At 39.5% G+C, this 18,964-nt stretch overlaps 2 protein-coding genes across 2 annotated transcripts; both read left to right on the forward strand.

The window, feature by feature from the left end:
• The first annotated feature begins 1,227 nt into the window (after nt 1-1,227).
• Nucleotides 1,228-8,275, forward strand: LOC118823951 (G-protein coupled receptor family C group 6 member A-like). Its single transcript, XM_036593823.1, has 6 exons — nt 1,228-1,455; nt 2,078-2,375; nt 4,920-5,723; nt 6,493-6,684; nt 6,815-6,935; nt 7,116-8,275. The coding sequence occupies exons 1-6, from the start codon at nt 1,277-1,279 to the stop codon at nt 8,015-8,017; spliced, it is 2,496 nt and encodes an 831-aa protein (XP_036449716.1). The 5' UTR covers nt 1,228-1,276; the 3' UTR covers nt 8,018-8,275.
• Nucleotides 8,276-11,390: 3,115 nt separating this feature from the next.
• Nucleotides 11,391-18,134, forward strand: gdf7 (growth differentiation factor 7). Its single transcript, XM_036593824.1, has 2 exons — nt 11,391-11,709; nt 15,266-18,134. The coding sequence occupies exons 1-2, from the start codon at nt 11,451-11,453 to the stop codon at nt 16,267-16,269; spliced, it is 1,263 nt and encodes a 420-aa protein (XP_036449717.1). The 5' UTR covers nt 11,391-11,450; the 3' UTR covers nt 16,270-18,134.
• Nucleotides 18,135-18,964: the final 830 nt, after the last annotated feature.

Below are 18,964 nucleotides of genomic sequence, written 5' to 3' on the forward strand. Positions count from 1 at the left end.
ACTTAGACCCTTTTAGCCAATGTGTGTTCCCAAGCCGCCTACTCAGTGCTTTAATACAGAAAATATCTGAATTACTTAAAAAAATACAGTGAATCTAATCCAATAACCACATCTACTATGTCTGCCACTGTGAGTTTTGAGCCAAAATAATTCATTTAGATATTTGTGTGAATGTGGAGCACGCAAAGCAAAAGCTCCCTAAAAATCTGCTGTTACTCCATATTTCCCATTGCTCTGAGCTAGTGGCTAAAGTCAGAAGTCACATGACCAAGAGCAGTCTAGACAGTTGGGGCTATTATCCAAAATAATTTTCCTACACATTCTCACAAACAAGATAAGGAGTTACACACAGTACTTTCTGTCGTGTAGTCTACACTGAAGGCCAGTGTACCCACCTGAACAGGGGCATAGCTAGGACTTTTAGAATGGGGTGGTCAGGTGAAACCCAGAGATTTTATTAGGGTGGCCCACTGCTAAGAAAAAAAGGAAAACGCATTACTGATTTAAAATAACATATCAATCGATGTGTTGGTTTTTCTCTGTGTGTAACTAAATCTGTCCATCATTTCCACATGAATTATTATATCAGTACAACTACTACTGAAAGTAAACTAAAATACAAAAAAGTATTGAGGTAACTTTTTAATCATTCATGAGGAAATGATGTATTTGAATTGAGTTGGCTGCTCTCTCTCTACAGGTTACACATGAGTCTGATGATTAGCTAACTGTTTTATTGGAGTCTGTAATGTAAATACCCAGTAAATGTGAACATCACTGGCAAAAACCGTACAACCATGCATCATTTTTTTGTAGAACTTTTAATGTCCATTTAACTTTTTAAGCATGTTTAAAAATTGGAGTAGTGAGACAAGTTTTGACCAACGGCAACTAAAAGCACTTTCATTTTAGAAGGAATTATCCTTGATATTCAAAATGTTGCCTTTGTTCTGTGTTACAAATCTCCTTGAGCTGTTATCAGCTGTAATAGAATAACAGCATCACAGTTACGGAAGGATCTTACTCTTGAACAACAGGGGAAAAAAAAAAATTCAACGAAATTCATAGTTACCTCTTCATATATTAAGGCCATTGACAATTGGACATCTCTTTTACTCATGCAAATACCAAACGCAACCATATGCAAAGTTATTCCTGTGTATACTATCAACTATCATCTAAGCAAAAACAAAGTTCTCGCCTCAAGCACTGCCATTTATAATTCGACACACACGCTTGTGCTGACCACTGAAAGTGCCTCCGAATTACAGAAAAGATGTTGGTTTTAATGCTGATAAAACTTCTCTTTCTGTTTAGGAATGGGTCTTGCTTGATAGGAGAGGGTCTACAAAGAGTTTTTGTGCCTGGGGATGTTGTTATCGCTGGACTTTTCCCTATACATAACCAAGTCATCGAAAACAACACGGTCAAGCCTACAACATGGATGTGTGATCTGTAAGTATCATATGGAGCTCAATTTGTACTTTGATATAAAGGAGTTCAATAACTAAAACTGCATTCTCATTAATTAATGATAAGTTTCAATCAAATGGCATTCAGATGATCACTGGTGTACCCATGCAGTTTTGCAGTTTATTTAAGTTAATTCACAAATAATTACTATGTTTTTGCAAACAGTAATAAATTTCTTAGTGCAATTCACAGGCAACAACTTCTAACTGCCTACACAACAACCTTTTCTGTAGCACTTTATTTGGAGTGGTTCTTTGTAGATGATTAATAAACTCTTAACAGATTATCAGTAACACATCAACAACATATCAGTGATGTAGCAGTAGTGAAGCATTTGAATACATTGAGGTAAATATCTTGAAGATGTTCTGTTGCTACATTAAGTAGAAGTTAATATGTTACTTCCATTAAGCGAAAACCCAAACTTACCCAAAACCTAACCCTAATCCTAACCCTAGCCTTAATCCTAACCCTAACCTTAACCTAACCCAAAATCTAATCCTAACCCTCATATGTTTTTGACATGTTACTGAGAGTCTGTTGAGTGTTTGTTTCATCTAAAAGGACCACTCAAAATAAAGCGTCACCATCTTTTCTTTTACAGATCAAGCCTTGATATGCAAGTGCTGCTTTACAGTCAAGCAATGATCTATACCATTGAGCAGATAAACAATTCCTCTCTCTTACCTGAAGTGAAAATTGGATATGAAATCTACGACACCTGCTCTTCTGTCTCCACGGCGCTACGTGTCAGTTTAAATCTGCTGGAGGGAGACTCTCCTGATATGAAGTGTCTTTTTTCTAATGATCTTAATAATACTGTCAAGGCTGTTATTGGTGATCGCAGTTCGGAGGTTTCGGTTGCTGTGGCTCGTCTGCTCGCTCTGCCCTTGATGACACAGGTAAGAAAATGTGAAACATGTTACAACATATAAACCAAAAAGGTGCTTGCGTTTCTCATCAATACATTGCTGCTGTTGCATGAAAGCCTCATAACTATCTTTTCAGTTATTTTTGTACACTCTTTTAAAAGGGTAAGGCGAGCATGGTCAAATTACATGTTTCACTGATTTTCTAAGTGAAAATATGTGAACACATCCTCTACAGGGAATCTTAAACTTCACTCTTAAGAAAGACAGTTCTTCAAGGGTTCTTCAGTAAAGACAGTGGTTCTATATAGAACCATGAGCACTCACAGAACCCTTTGCATGTTTAAATGGTTCTTTGCATCATTAGAATGTTCTTCCGATTGATTTTATTGAACCTTTTGAATGGTACAAAGGTTGTATATAGCACCAAAAAGGGTTCTTCAATTGTTACAAGCCTGACATTGTTACAATAGTAGAACACTTAGTGCTATGTAGAATCAATCTGAAGTCACCTTTTCACCATGCAAAGAACCATTTCAGTATGCAAAATTTATGAACTGGGCCATAACATTTACACAGGCTGCGTACTGGGCCAGATTCATAGAACAAGGCAGTAACAGCACTACACCACTCAAAATGTGTGGCACGGTAAATAAGAGCTAATTATAAAGTCACAGTGGTGGTGATATTTTCACCTGTGTCCTCAGCAAGAGCCAATCAAAACCCACATGTAAATGAGGTCATACATATTAAAGACGTATAGTCATTAATATGTATGAGCAGTGAAGCTCCGGTTGACTGCCAAAAGGGAGATGATGAAAGAAACAAGAACTAAAGAACTAGTTCTTTATCAGTAGATGTTATTTTTATTGTAACAATTGATAAGTATATAAAAATCGAATTAAAACATCTTAAAATTCAACTTTTAATTGTAGGAAAGATATTTTAAAATGTAAGATTTCATTTCTGATTGGTAAGAATTCAAGCCTTTTTTTAATTCATTATAATTACAGTACCATTATTTACTAACATACCATCACACCGTTTACTCTTAACATTACAGGTAATTTGGCAGTGCCTTTATGAATCTGGCTTATAATGTTTTATTTTTTCCTAGTATGTTAAATTCATCAGCATAATTCTTATAGTATAATGCTAATAAAAACAGAAAGCAGTGATTAGTAAATTCTGTTTGACCTGTTTCAAATTGAAAACATTACAAAAACACAATAAGCGATGTTAAACCTTATGAACTTATGAAAAATTTGTTTATTGCTTATATTTTGTTTTTTTGTAAATATACAATTTGATTGTAAACTTTACAGAAAACAATGAAGTTGCTAAAGCAAAGCATTACATATCTGGTCTTTGTACTGTTTTCATTACACTACAGGTAAAGATTTATAAATCACTACTCTCTACTCTTATTTGCATTTTCTCTACTGCCAGCACTTTTTGGAACTGGGTTTGTACCAGTTTTCAGGTAGAAAATCAACAAAACATGGCATTTGACCAGTGATGCAAACTTTTGCATGTAATACGAGTTTTGATTATGAGGTCAGGATTTGATTGATTTTCAACATTTTAAAAATTGCTTTAATTTTATTAAGCAAAGATTGGTCAGGCATAGATAAATAAAGTCCAATAGAAGTTTCTCAACGCCTTCCACACCAGCTCTCTAACAAAGCAAACCCCAAAAATCACAAGCCTTAGAATTTCTAAGCTTTTCAGGTTCAGTCATTATAAGTGGGGATGTGTCCAAATCGGAAGCATCCAGGTGCCAGTTTTAGATCGCTGACAGTGGTTTCCACAAAAGATAGTAAATGAGAGTTGCTTGGAAATGACAGTTTTAAATTTCCTATTTGATTTTACTATACATACTCAAATCATTACATTCTTGTGTAGTATTGTCCAAAATTAGTTCCAAACATTTTTCTGTGTACTACACACTCATCTACTCTGCCTTCCTGCAGATCTCATCAACTCCAAATTGAACACACTCAGGGTTACAGATTTGACGTTTTTATTAGTTCATTAGAACTGAAAAAATGAATACTGTTTTGTATCAGTAATTTCATTTAATTTTAGTTAATTTTGCACTGGACAGTATAGTTTTGATTTAGTTTTTGAAAACAGTCATTTTTATTTTTTATTACAGTTCACAAGCATATATAAACTAGCATACATACTGCTAGTTTTTGTTTTAGGAATAGTTTTAACTGACTATAATAACCTTAAGCTTAGAAACATACCTCATTCATGTTATCATGGACTTCTGAAGACCATTATTAGTGGAACAGGTGTGGAGGATTGGGTTTGGAGCTAAACTCTGCAGGGTTGTTCATCTTTAGAAGCAGAGCTGGTGGCCACTGTACTGAGAGAGATGATTTTGGATGTACTTTGGATTGTTGAAATGCATCGTTGTGACCACTGTTCTAGTACAAACAACATAAATATGCATGTAACGATTAGTTCTTACATCCAGACATGACTTTAGAGCTTGAGAGTAGATCTGACATTAACGTTTCAGGTGACTAGTCACCACTTCACTTGCTGTCTTTTTGTCCCTTATTCTAGATCAGTTATGCATCGACAAGCGAGCTGTTGAGTAGTAGGTCCAAGTTTCCGTCTTTCTTTCGCACTGTCCCAAGTGATGAACACCAGACCGATGCCATTGCCCAGCTAGTGCAAAAGCTCAACTTTGTGCCTGTGGGAATTATTGGTAGTGAGGATGAATATGGAAAATATGGTGCTGAGAGTCTTACTGATTATTTCAAAAAGTACAAAATATGTGTGGAATTCAAAGTAATCCTACCGGCAGATTTCTCACAGAACAACTCTACGTTCACTGAGCTTGAGGACGCACTTGCAAAAACTCGTGCTGAAGCCATTGTGCTCTTCACCAAAGAAACCAATGCGAAGATCATCCTGAAGAAAGCTATCAAGGCTGGTCTAAACAGGACATGGATAGCAAGTGATGCATGGTCCACCTCGAAGGATATCCTTGAACTGGAGAATCTCTCAAAATGTGGGAGGATCTTCGGTATCACTTGTAAAAGAAACGAGGTGCCAGGCTTTATGGAGTACATGGATCAATTCATAAACCAAAGAAACATGAGTGCCAGTTTTTTCCACAATCTTTTATCAAAGAATCCTTTCTGTTCCACTGGACCACAAGACCAAAACTGTTCCTCATTTGCATCAAATCCGGTAAATCAGGCTGGTGGACAGAACTGTATTAATAAGAAGTGCCTTATGGACTTCATCAAAGAAGATGAATCTTACGAGCCTTACAGTGTTTACATGGCAGTGAATGTCATTGCACAAGGCCTTAAAAGTTTGCTGCAAAAATACAATGGCACACATTTTCCAGCATGGATGGTAAGAAAAGTGTACACTGATATACATTATACATATTTACATTAATTTACTCTGCTACCATGTACCTTCCACAGCTACAACAATGCTACCAATGACAGAAAGTTATCAATCTTTTGTTAAAATGCCTCTTAAAACTACTTTCATACTGGCCTATGAACAGAGTTAAGTGTAATGTTGTACAAGATAATTACCTTTTCCTTTAACAAAGTAGTGTGATGCATTACAATTTAAATCACATTACAATCACATTACAGTCACTGACTTAATAAGTACTTCCTTACATGCATTACTTGCATGCAGGGTTGGGATGTAACGGAATACAAGTATTGGAAATAACTGAAATGATTAAATACAGAAATTAAACATCAGTGTTCGGTACAAGTTACATTTTGTAAAGGCAGTATTCAGAATACTTTTTACATTTTTAGGAGCAGAATTTTAGAATATGTACCCACAAAAAAATAATTAAAATAAATAATTTAAAATAATATATATATATACACACACACACACACATACTTTCTTTTTCAACCATGTAGGAAGTAACAGGTAAAGTAATCTCAGTACAGTTTGGGAGTAATTAGTCACTGGTAATGGATGACTTTTTGTGAGTAAAGACCCCAACACTGTTCATGAAAGTCAAAAGATAACTAGCTGTAACAGCTTTGTTATTGTTATTAATATTTTTTTCTTGCAGCTTGACTAGAATGTGTTACTTCAATTCCCACAACCATTAGTTAAAACACAACTATACTGTCTGCCTTTTCAGCTCACAGAAAGCATCAAGCACGCCAGTTACTACATGGATAATATTGCAAACATGACTCTGAATGAAAAAGGAGAAGTAAATATTGGATATGACATTTTAGAATGGAAAACTGAAACACCAAAGAATTTTACCACCATTGGGATGTATGGGCAAAGCAACATCTCTGTTAATGTGGTCCCGGAGAATAACAGCGTGAGCTTTTATGGATTTATTTGCCACATTATGCTTCAAACACTAATTGACAGCTGTTTGATAAGAACGTTGTGAATTACCATGAATTATAATTAAAGTGTATGTGTGTCCCTCTGTGATGTTTTGTTAGGTAACTCGATTCAACTGCTCTAAATCTTGTGAGCCAGGATATGAACTTTATACATTGAATCCAGATGAGCCATGCTGCAAGGGTTGTAAACATTGTGAACCCAATTTTTTCTCTGATGACGGTGAGTCAATGATTCAAGTTTAACATAGTGCCTGGCTACCACAAGTCACTAAACCTGCCATAGCATTAATCTGAATTTTATGTCAAGAATCATGCACAACAGGAACGATGCACTAGTCTGCACCTAGTCTTTATGTTAACTTTATTTCTCTGAAACTAACTTAACTTCTAAAATCCACAGGCATAAGTTGTCAACCATGTCAAGACTCGCAAAATAATTCACAGTGCATGACAGACTTCCTGCAATGGACAGACGGCTTCAGTATTACTCTGGCTGTATTCTCCACTATAGGCTTGATTGTCACGTTAATTGTCACTGTTTTATTTGTCATGTACAGTCACACCCCTATCGTGAGGGCTGCTGGTGGTTCGCTCTGTTTCCCCGCACTCTTTTCTGTTCTGGCTTGCTTCATCAGCCCTTTCTTTTTCCTGGGGGAGCCTACAGATGTCAATTGCAGGGCAGGACTGCCCATCTTCAGCTTGTCCTTCACCATATGTGCCTCCTGCATCCTAGCCAACCTGCTGCAGATCTCTGTGGGCTTCAGCTTTAAGCTCAAGCTTGGTGTCTGGCTAAAGCGTGTCAATCAGCCTGTTGTAGTGGTGATGGCCTGTGTTAGTGTGCAGGTAGTCATGTGTGCGTTTTGGCTAGTACTGTGGCCACCTTCCAGAACTGGTAAGAATAATGAAGGCCGTGTCATACTTGGATGTAATGAGGGATCCTCCGAATTGTTTGTGGCCACACAGGCGTACATTGCACTCCTTTGTATCATGTGTTTCTTCTTTGCGTACAAAGGAAGGAAACTGCCAGATTTGTATAAGAATGCCAGGTTTATCACGATTAGCATGCTCATCTATTTGGTGGTGTGGATCCTTTTTATTCCCATATACATACAAGAACATGGGAAGCATGAGAGAGCCATCGAAGCCTCGGCCATTTTGGTTTCTGGTTATGGCATCCTGGGTTGTCATTTTGCTCCAAAATGTTACATTTTGCTTTGGAAAAAAGAAATGAATGATGAGAACGCGATTGCAGAGTACATCCGGAACCATTACGAAAAGAAAGGCATAAGGATTATGTCGTGAAAAATCTTTACATGTATGCAAGACAAGTGATGACAACCACTCCTGGTTTTCTGTGTTTCCTGTCACTGGAATCAATGGAGCTAACTCTATGACCCCTCTTATTTTTATCCAATGCAGCGCAAGATCCACTGACAAAGCCATTGATAGACAGTGGTCTTCAGCTCTGGTCCTGGACAGCTACCTTCCTGCAGAGTCCTATCACAATCTGCCACACCTGTTCCAGCTAATCAATCTCTTCCCAAGTCCCTGATTGGCCAGATCAGATGTATTAGAGTTAAGTGAGATGTGGGGCAGCTTAGGTTGGAACTAAACTCTGCAGGAAAGTGGCTCTCCAGGACCAGAGTTGGAGACCACTGAATTAAACCATCCTAAAAATAGCTTACCCACTTTTTTGAGCTGCTTCAGATCATAATCATATGATGACATTTTGTAATTACACCAAGTTGATGTTGCAGCTACAGTGCCCTCCACAAATATTGTCACTCCTGGTAAAAAGACATCCTTTATTGCTTATACTTCTCATCTTTTAAACAAAATATTAGCAAAAAAAATCTAACCTTTATCTGAAGTACAATGATTCAAAGAAAAAAACTTCAAATTTCATCCTCAAATAAATACTAGATGCCTGTAGGAAACCATTAAATATTATATTTTTATAACATCTGCACATCTATGCTGAGAATTTTCCTCAGTCAATATGTCGCACTCTGGGAAATCTGCAGCAGAGACAGTTGAAAATTTAATCTACCATTAGATTAATCGGCTTACGAGTGCCCCTTAATAATCCATTGTAAAATAGAGTAAATCGTTACCTGTTCATATTTTTTAGTAAACATTACCTGTACATATTTTTTAGTAAACATTACCTGTACATATTTTTTAGTAAACATTACCTGTACGTATTTTTTTAGTAAACATTACCTTTACATATTAGGTCTCTTTCTCAACACTGCAATTATTGCCTCTGAAGCATAATCATGGGGTTACTTTATAGCCATTGTTAATATCCAATTACATCGCCTTATCATCGAGGCATAGTTTGGTAGCTAACAAGTAACAAGCATGTTACATTGACAGTACATCAGTACATCAGATGTATTGATGTTGCTCTTATTGTCATGTTAAAGGAAGATGATTGAGTATGCATTGCACTGAAACATGGGAACACTGGTTTCCAAGAAAATTTCAATGGGGGAATACTGGGCTTTGGGAATGCAGGGATGCCTCACTTTTTGGTCTGGATCGGCTTGATGTAACTGGATTCTTGTCCTACCTTTCCAACACTGTATAACTGAAAGTTGAAAGCTTGTAAACTGTGTGACAATGCTTACTGTGATATCTGCTGACAATTAAATTCAACATAACTAATATGAGTTGTTGTGTGTAGTTTGTCCCTCAAATTCATGATTTTTTTGGATTAAAAGACAATCATACAAGTTTCACGTTTCCTGAACAGTGGCAGCAGCAGATCACTGCCTCTCAGTCTCTGTATGTAGCTTAAAGGGGAATTCCATCCCTTTTTACCAAAATTCTACATAGGTCTAATTCAACTGTTGAGCTGTTTTGATGTGAAATTTAATTTGATTACAGAAAAACTGACTAGGATTTCTTTACAGAGGTGGTGTCAGAAACCAGGGGTTATGCAAATATAGTCATTTTATCTACTGTCCAAAACAGCCAGTGTATCTATTTATATCTTCAGAGTTCTTATATGTTATAGGAAAATAGTGTGCAAAAAATAAGTTTTCTTTGGAGAAAATACATTTTAGGCCAAAACCTATTTAAAATTATAATAAATAAAAGTCTCAGGCATCAAAAAACATATTTGTAACCATTTCATGTAACAATATTCTACATAACTCAAAGTAGTTTTAGAGGCATTTTACAGTTTGAATGCCTGTTTCCACAGCCACTGTGAACAGTTCTGACACTCTGAACGATTTTGTTCACATCTTGACAATTTAGTTATGTGGAAATTTTGAAAAATCAGTGGAATTCCCCTTTAACCGTTTAATTTTAAAAAATCGGTGGAGCTTCCTCTTTTAATGGATTCTCACATTACCAAATCTTCACCATAATCTATCATTTCAGTACAGTGAGACCAGACAGGGAAACTCACTCTGTATCGACACGTCGCCTTCAATCATCATTAAGCTTCACGGCTGGAAGGTGTAATGTCCCTTCTCGACGGTAGATGGCGACTCGTGAACAGTAAACCAGGGCCTATGGCGCCAGCGGCGACGACAAAACGTAACTCCAGCATTTATAGAAACTGTCTGTTCCCCGTTCGACTAATGAAAAATGAGGCGACAGAAAAAAGTGACAAACTCCTCAGTGACATTCTCCAGCATCTTCACGGTTATTTATAGAAGGAACTTAAACCCACACACTTAAAAAAACACGAGGCCTCATTCAACAACCGTTCTTAAGAAGAAATGTCTTCTTAAAACCCTCTTACGCAGTTCTCTCGAAGACTCTGATATTCACCAGTGTTTTCTTGTCTAGGATTCGTTCTTAGGTAAGACCAGAATCTACACACACTCGAGATCACAAAGGAGTCAACAGTTCTGCGGTTTAGGACCGTCATGAATCTGACAGACCTTTTCTGGGGACCTTTCTCAAAAACGCAATTAAAAAGAAACTTAGGAAGATATTGGTTCTTAAAGCGTTCTTTAGTAAAGGCAGTGGTTCTATTTAGAACCATTTCATGCTTAAATGACTCTGTATGGAGAAATGGTTCCTCAGATTGATGGAAAATGCCCTGCTGAAAAAAAAACCACCAGAACGGACCAACAAGCATTTCATGGTCTAAACTAATCTAGTGCTAGTCTGGTTCCGGTTTAGCCGGCAAACCCAGCATGGTCATGATGGTTGACCAGCATACCAGCACCAAAACACAACATATGCTGGTTTTGCTGCTGGATTTCCTAGTGTGTTGTAGCTATGTGGTTCTATACAGAACCATTTTAAAAATATGCTTGACATCATAACAATAGCAGAAGCCCATTTTGTGATATATGGAACCATTTTCAAAAAGGTTATATAAAGAACCATGTACAACATATTCAATCTGAAGAACAATTTCACTATGCAAAGAACCATTTAAGCATGAATAGTTCTATCTAGAACCCATGCTTTACCCTTTACTAGAGAACTCTTGAAGGTGTAAAGCTAACCTCACTGCTCACCCCCTGTGTGTATGACCTGTTTGGGAGAAAAACAGCTGTTTGTCAATACAAGCCGTTGAGTGTCAGTCAGGAGGAGTTGCAGTTCTCTTGTTTGGCCTGTAGGGGCGCTGTTGGCGCTGAGGCGCAACAGGCGGACTGTGAGTCAAAATATTAACACTATCTAAAGAGCAAAAAAAGGGGGAGTTTCCAAAGTCATCACGGCACGTCCAACTTTTCCCCAATCTTTCTCCCAGAGAGCAGTGAAAATGAATCGCAGGAAGAGTGGCGCTCCCTTCTTCCTCTGCTTCGCCCTGTGCTTCGCGAGCGTTTGTGAGGCTGCGGCGCTGGATGCGCGCCTCGCGCGGGAGCAGCCTCTGCGGAACGGGACCTCCGTCCATATCCCAGCATACATGATGGCCCTGTACAGGACTTTATCCGAGCTGGACCGACGAGGGGCCAACGGCAGCCTGGCCCGCTTCAGGAGACACGCCAACACAGTGACCAGCTTCATAGAGCAGCGGCAAGGTGGGTGATAGAGCTGAGGGTGGCTCAGTGGGATGTGAGGGACAAGTTCTATGTCTGTGGACGTGGCTTGGTCCAGTAACTTCATTTTAAAGTCATTTAAAAACTAGCCTGGTGCAGTTCTTCTCTATTAACCCTATTAATTACTTAGGGACTGAATTCATTTTTACAGTATTAAATTAGCACCTACAGTGTTGAACGCTTTGGGGAAACATATAGGCTGACAAAATATCCGAACTAAATGCAAAACTAATTTAATCAATACTGTATTTTATTGAATACAGTATTTATTCAGTCATTCAGTTGCATCTTTAGCATTCACATCCAATTGGACACAAATGAACACTGGAAAAGTCAATTCAGCGCTGTGCTGGAAATGTGCAAATGTGCCAGTTGCATTTGGTTCTTCAAGGGTTTTTATTAAAGGCAATGGTTCTATACAGAACTATGAGTTCTATGTAGAACTGTTGGCATGCTGAAATGGTTCTTTCCATGGTGAAACTGTTCTTCAGATTGATAAAGAATTTGTTGTATATGCTTCTATATAGCACAAAAAGGGTTCTTTTGTTGTTACAAGCTTGACATCATAACAACAGCAGAACCCCTTTTGGTGCTACATAGAACAATTTTCATATACCGCACATCCTCTATTAACCTGAAGAACTGTTTCACCATGTTAAGTACCATTTAAGAATCGTTCTATATAGGAACTCTAGAAGTGGCTCTAAACAGAACCACTGCCCTTACTAAAGAACGCTTGAAGAACCATCTTTTTAAAGAATGTACGTTATGGACAGGAAACAGGTCTAGCAGTAAGGGATACTGCCGAATAATCCAAATAATGCAGTAGGTCTATATGTGGTATCAACATTTTGTGCAAATAAGCCAGATTTTTATTAGGATAGCGCAAATATGTCTTTGTTGGAGATAGTATCATAATGTTTTGCCGACTTTCTGACATTTTTATGAGTAAAAAATAGTTGCCTGTTTCATTGAAATGTTCATTTCCAGATGGGAATGCTTTTAAAACGGCCTACTTCAAATAACACATCAGGAACATGAAGTCAAATGTGTCGAATTTGCACCATGTGTGATAAATAAAGCTCTCCTGGCATCTTGGCTAAATGCTTGGAAAGCTTCCCTCTCCAGGTGCTGCTGATAAAAAGAGAAACATCTGATTCCAAACTCACGTTCCAGAAAAGTGCTGGTTTTTACGAAATGCAGCCCAGTTCTAGCGTGTAAGCAAATAAAGTTAGGGGGTACTGAGTCCTTTGTTTAATGAGGGAATGGAGATGGACAGCTCAAATCACTGCACTGCAGAACCCATACTCTCAAACTTCTCCAATATGAAGCGACCAGCTGTGTTCACAGCATGTAGTAATTGTTGTTTAAGTGATTAACGGTGAAAAAGAGCAATGCAAAGGAATGACAGTTTGGTATCATAATAAAAGCTTGAAATGTACTAATTAATACTAATTTTATGATACTTTCTTTCTTAGAAATGATTGGAAATCTTTCAGCAATTGTATTATTATATGCCTCATCAGTTTGACACATCTCCACAAGCCTTTTTTCTTTGAGAAAAACTTGAAGACAAATTTGCCCACAAGTCACAGACCTGCATCAAAGTGTGGGGGAGATTGGAATGAAAGCTAATTCCCAGACTGCCTCTTCAGGTCATTTTTTAGGTTATGTCATTGTTTTGTCTGGCAAGCGGATATTAGCTTTAGAAGAGGATGCATTACCCCACTCCTGTTCACCGCTTCATTTCAGCAGCAGCCCTTTGTCCAGGCGTGAAAGAAGAGTCCGAGAGGCAGCTCCCATCGGACACCCCGTTCCTGTCCCGGCCTGTGTGGCCGACCCCAACAGCAGATGCTTTTACCCATTATTCTTAGCTCTGTCTCGTGATACACAGCAGACACGATATAGCCAGATTTGGCCTTGGGTTCTCGTGCTAGCCCCTCATATTAGAAGAATCTCCTTCATCTTTTAACCATGAAACCGCACACTTCGTCTCAGGTTGCGCGGTATTCCGGCTTCTATGCTTGAGCTGGATGTCAAAATGTCAACATCGAAGCTTGTTTTACTCTGACTGCTGGATCTGGTCCCTTTTAGCAAAGCTCGCTCCTGCATTGCTTCAGTCACGGATGGCACAGCGTGATATGAGCTTGGGACGAATCTCCTTCTTTGGCACACAGAGTCACTGCTGTTTAACAGTCTCTTCTGTTCAGCATTGATTTAAAAATCTGGACCTACCTGTTAAATAGAGGAAAAGGGAGTGGAGGGGTTTTCCCCATTGTAATTAAGAGTAAGAACGGTACACTATTAAATACTATTGCAAAATTCATACAGGCAAGGAATGATTATAAAACATTAAATAATCAATTAAGTGCTGAGAGTTGATAGAATAGATGCATCAGTATTAGATGATTGTGTTGCTGCGTGTTGAAGCATTTGGCATTTGCATTCCAATAAGCGTAATCAATGTAACTGCATGTAACTCACAAACAATGCTGAATTCCAAAAAACAGCATTGATATGATCATCAAAATGTCTGTGAAATCTGTTAAAATTCTGATTATCACCCAGCTGTAGCATAAGATGGTCAAGCAAGTGTCACTTTAGTCCATTAGCAAAATGATCATAACACTTAGATGCTTGAGGAACACAAGTCAATTATACTCATGGCCACAGCAGTTTGAAGCACTCAACAATTTGGAAGTGCTAAAATCTAATTGTGTCCCCAGGCCACCTACCACTCCTCTTAAATTTACAGCCTCACTCTGGTGGAGCGCAGCAGAAGGGGAGGAAAGGGGGCTTGCTGGAGGCCGTGTGCTTTTGGAGCGTCTTGCCAAGCCCTATTCTCACTCAATCAGCATAATTAGCAGATTCTGCCAAGGGCCGAGGCAGACCGACAGGTCAGCCAAACACTCTCCACCTGGTCTGGGCCGCCGCTGCGTGCCTCACGTTTGGAGAAACCATTTCAGGCCCCCGAATGTTATTCTCATCGAGGAGAGGAGCTGACAGTGTCTGTATGGCATTCTCAACAGAAAAAAAGGCCATGCGGTAGACTGCTCACAACAGGGTGAGGAATGTAAGATTCTCTACCCCCGGACAGCTGGCTCTTGTAAGCCGCTGAAATCAAATTAATGCTGGTTCATTATTTAAATCCCTCCCAGTGATCCATGCATAAAAATTTTGGAATCGATATTTTCAATAAGATAAAAAACTATTTGTTTACAGATATTATAAAACAATTCCAAAACTCTATAAAAGAAAGCTAAGTATAATGTATAATGTATAAGGTATATAGCCTCAAAAAGTCAGTTATAATAAATGTATTTTCAGTTATAATAAATTTAATTTTTTCCAACTTTGGGGCAAGAAATTATCTACTATATTTTAAAAGATAATAACAGTATATTATTATCATTAAGTTTTTCTTGTTCCTAAATTACTTAAAATATTTAATAAAACATTTTAAAATAATTTTTTTGTTAATCGTACCTGTATATAATTTTTTTTATATATATGTCATTGTTTTCTTTTTTGCTTGCAGAGAAGCCTTCGGACGGGTCCCATCAGCGCTATATCTTTGACCTCTCTGGCCTCTCTAGGATGGAGGAGCTGGTGGAGGCGGAGCTGCGGGTTCTGCGGAGGCCCCCGCCTGACGTTGGGAGATTATTGTCCCAGGGAGGAAGCCTGTACCGCCTCCTCCTCTACAGCTGCCCCCGTCCTGGCTCCTTGGACAGGCCTCTACTGCTCACCTCACGGACTATTGACATTCTGGACACCATCTCAGCCACATGGGATGTGTTTGACATCCTCGCTACCGTGAAGGCCAGTCGCAAAAAGCGCAGGACAGCTCGAGGCAGCAACTTTGTATGTTTTAGCGTCGCTGTTGTTTGTGAATCAACAAATGAGGCAGTGTACCCTCCATTGCTGGGCCTAGGAGGGGAAGCCCAGGGGGGCCAAGAGAGGGCCTTGCTCGTGGCCTTTTCCCACACCCGAAGGAAAGAGAATCTATTCAGGGAGATCCGTGAAAAGATGAAGGCTGTTCAGAATGGGAGCCTTCCAGGCCCAACATTTGAGGGCAGCGGCCGGCCCAGGAGGCGACGGAAGAGGAGGACGGCTCTAGCGGGACGCTCCAGTGGAACAGGGGGTGGTGGTGGCGGGGCTGGAGGAGGTGGAGGCGGGGCAGGGGGTGGGACAAAAGGAGGGGGAGGAGGTGGAGGTGGCAGGAGGAGGACCCGGTGTAGCCGAAAGCCGCTGCACGTCAACTTCAAGGAGCTGGGCTGGGATGACTGGATCATTGCACCACTGGACTACGAGGCATACCACTGCGAGGGTGCCTGTGACTTTCCCCTGCGCTCACACCTCGAGCCCACCAACCATGCCATCATCCAGACCCTCATGAACTCTATGGACCCAGAGTCGACGCCACCGAGTTGTTGCGTACCCTCCAAACTCAGCCCCATCAGCATCCTCTATATAGACTCCGGCAACAATGTGGTTTACAAGCAGTATGAGGACATGGTGGTGGAGCAGTGTGGTTGCAGGTAGCAGCGTGAGAACGGGGCTGGACTTTGCGGCCCCTTAGGACTCAGAACCCAAAGCAGCCTCTCCTGAGGCCTAACGCAAGCACTGCCAGGCTCAAAGAAAGGAGTCAAAAGCACTATTCGACCTGGATTAGTTTTGTCACGGGAGGTTATATGATGTGTTTTTGTAAAAGGATTTGAACTTATTTGAGTATCTGCACAATTTCCCCAAATTACCATAGCAAGGAATGAAAGGTCATCATTCAGATATGAGTTACGTATTTAACACTATTGCTAACAATAATAAGTAATGGCTAACAATAACAGTAACTAATGCATAGGCTGTGTCTGTTAGCATGGTTTGTTATTACCTTACCATGAGATTATTTAGAAAAGGAATACTGTTACTGAAGGAGCTCCCGGTTCAGCAAATTACAGAAGTCAACTCTGGACTATGGCCATTCAAATTATAGAAGTAACTCTAGACTATGGCCATTCAAAATGAATACAGGGTTAAAATCATATATCTTGTTCGTAAGCACTTCGTAAATTATAGTACCTTCCCAGGTTAAACTAATCCACTTCAAATAGGGCTGCTACATTCACATTACAGGGCACAAGTAGCACAAAGCTGTCTATCTGCCTAAATGTGAGATAGATCTCATGTTCCCAGTTCAGTGTGAACATGCAAATCAGATCTTTTCAAATCAGATTTGAACCACTTTCATATGTGGTCCTACATATCCAATACATGACCTTGTGACTGTATTGAGAACGGTCAAATCAAAGCAAAGCTGTGCAATATAGCTCGTAATGTGAACGTAGCCTGAAGTGCCTGAACTATTAACAGAGGTCTTCCGTGGGTAAGTGTGTGTGTGTGTGTGTGTGTGTTTGTGAGAATGGAGGAGTGTAGTAAAAGGGCATACTGAAGGGCATTTGAACAGTAATTGAGCAGTGGGCAGAGGACTAATGGGTAAAATCTTCACAAGAGACTTAAATTCCTCAATACTGAGTAAACATCTTGATCGGAAAAGGAGTAAAGGCCAAGAATTCCAGAAATGACACAGCATCCTGATAATGTAAACGGAACGATAGAGCGTTGAAGTGTTCTTGCAGTGGCCTGCGAAAGAGTCAAACCATTTTCAGCTCAGACGTCTGTCAGCGAGAGACTAAGCACTTTGCGTGACAGTGGGCTCAAGTTTAAGATGGGAGGAAAATGTAAGAATTTGGTAGCAGCTTTGAAAAATATGTGAGAAAGAGAGAGACAAAGCCAGCGGCCTTAATCAGAGGTGGCAATGGTTGACTGAAAGCTGGCAGTTTTGACTCTTTCTGAAGCTTGTCTTACACAGTGTGCTTTTCCATGTGGAGCTTGAGTTGTTTTTATAATCAAGAGGCTCGTTTGATGATTTATTGAGTATGGCAGTTTCTGAATTTTATATCAAGATAACCCACACACATCTGATGCTCCCCAGAGGGGATGTCTCACTTCCTTTTCTCAGCGTAGGGGACAGTGTTTGACTGGCCCACGATAGGAAACTCACAAACCATACGTTGTTACGAACTTCACATAGCTGCACAAGCTAGTCGTTTCACATCTCATTCATAAGACCGCCAACGTTAGGCCAGTTGTAAGTCTCAAGGTTTGTGAAAGTGGGAAACTAGGCCCGCTGCAGCGAAATAAGCATTGTTGACACCACATTTGGCGTCTGCAAGACGACTGAATGGCTGTGTTATGCATGATGTCCAAATGTGTAAGAGATAGATGGCTTCACTGTACTCTATGACCTCAGACCTTACTCTGTGAAAGAGGTTAGAGAGCCAAAATCAAAATGATTCTTGGCATTCTGGAGCTTTTCTGTGTGACACCCCTCACGCCAGGGCTAACTGTATGTGGAGGTCTGTTTGCTTTCCCCTTTTTATCTGCAGAAACCCTTTTTTACCATTACACCACATCTCAAATTAGAATAAATACTCCCTCAAACTCATTCCACACATTGTATACCTGTTAAGAGGTATACGATGATGACACGGAGCTGGAACCCACACACAAACAAAAAAAGCAAATAAGTAGAATCAAGGTGAGCGAACCTATTTAAACTGGGTTTGGATGCCTTATACAAGTTTTCTTCTTTAGTTTTGCACTGGAGTCAGGCTCAGCGCCAGAACTAAACTGAGTGGGGCATTGAAAACTATGTGGGTGCAGGGGTAGTGCATCTACACAAAAGAAAAAAAAAATCCACGATAGATCTGTATGGCAATGGTCCTCGCGATCTTTAGGTGAGAATCAAGGAAATCTGTTAATTTATCTTCTCACAACATACAGCACATCCCTAAAATGCAGCCAGTACAAAGTGACGCATGCCTTCAATGTTAATCGAGCCTTTTATAACAGGTGTGCAAGGTAAACAGTGCAGCGTACGAAGTTTAATTTCCGTTCTATATGCTTTTTTTGCCTCAAGCATATGGATTTAATTGGTTGGTGGGGCATTGCCCCACTAAATGACCATTTGGTGCTTGGCCTGACTGGAGCTATAAAGCTAATCTCATAGAAACTTACAAGCGCTAATTATACTGCATGACTAAAAGATCCTCTACTCATCTTAAACCATGTTGATTCGTTCTCAGGTAGACTTTATTATGTAGTTTCTGATACTGTACAACATACTGTTATGTGTAAAAATGGACAGTCACACAGTTTGAGGCAAGTGCCTAGTGTGATG

This window comes from Colossoma macropomum, unplaced genomic scaffold (genome assembly GCF_904425465.1).
Source record: "Colossoma macropomum unplaced genomic scaffold, Colossoma_macropomum, whole genome shotgun sequence".
NCBI lineage: Eukaryota > Metazoa > Chordata > Actinopteri > Characiformes > Serrasalmidae > Colossoma > Colossoma macropomum.

Excerpts from the sequence above, each read along its gene's own strand:
- LOC118823951 (XM_036593823.1), top strand. The coding sequence starts at position 1,277 with ATGTTGGTTTTAATGCTGATAAAACTTCTCTTTCTGTTTAGGAATGGG. Across the intron at positions 5,724-6,492 it reads CACATTTTCCAGCATGGATG|CTCACAGAAAGCATCAAGCA; the intron begins GTAAGAAAAGTG and ends CTGCCTTTTCAG. Across the intron at positions 6,936-7,115 it reads CAATTTTTTCTCTGATGACG|GCATAAGTTGTCAACCATGT; the intron begins GTGAGTCAATGA and ends TAAAATCCACAG.
- gdf7 (XM_036593824.1), top strand. The coding sequence starts at position 11,451 with ATGAATCGCAGGAAGAGTGGCGCTCCCTTCTTCCTCTGCTTCGCCCTG. Across the intron at positions 11,710-15,265 it reads CTTCATAGAGCAGCGGCAAG|AGAAGCCTTCGGACGGGTCC; the intron begins GTGGGTGATAGA and ends TTTTGCTTGCAG.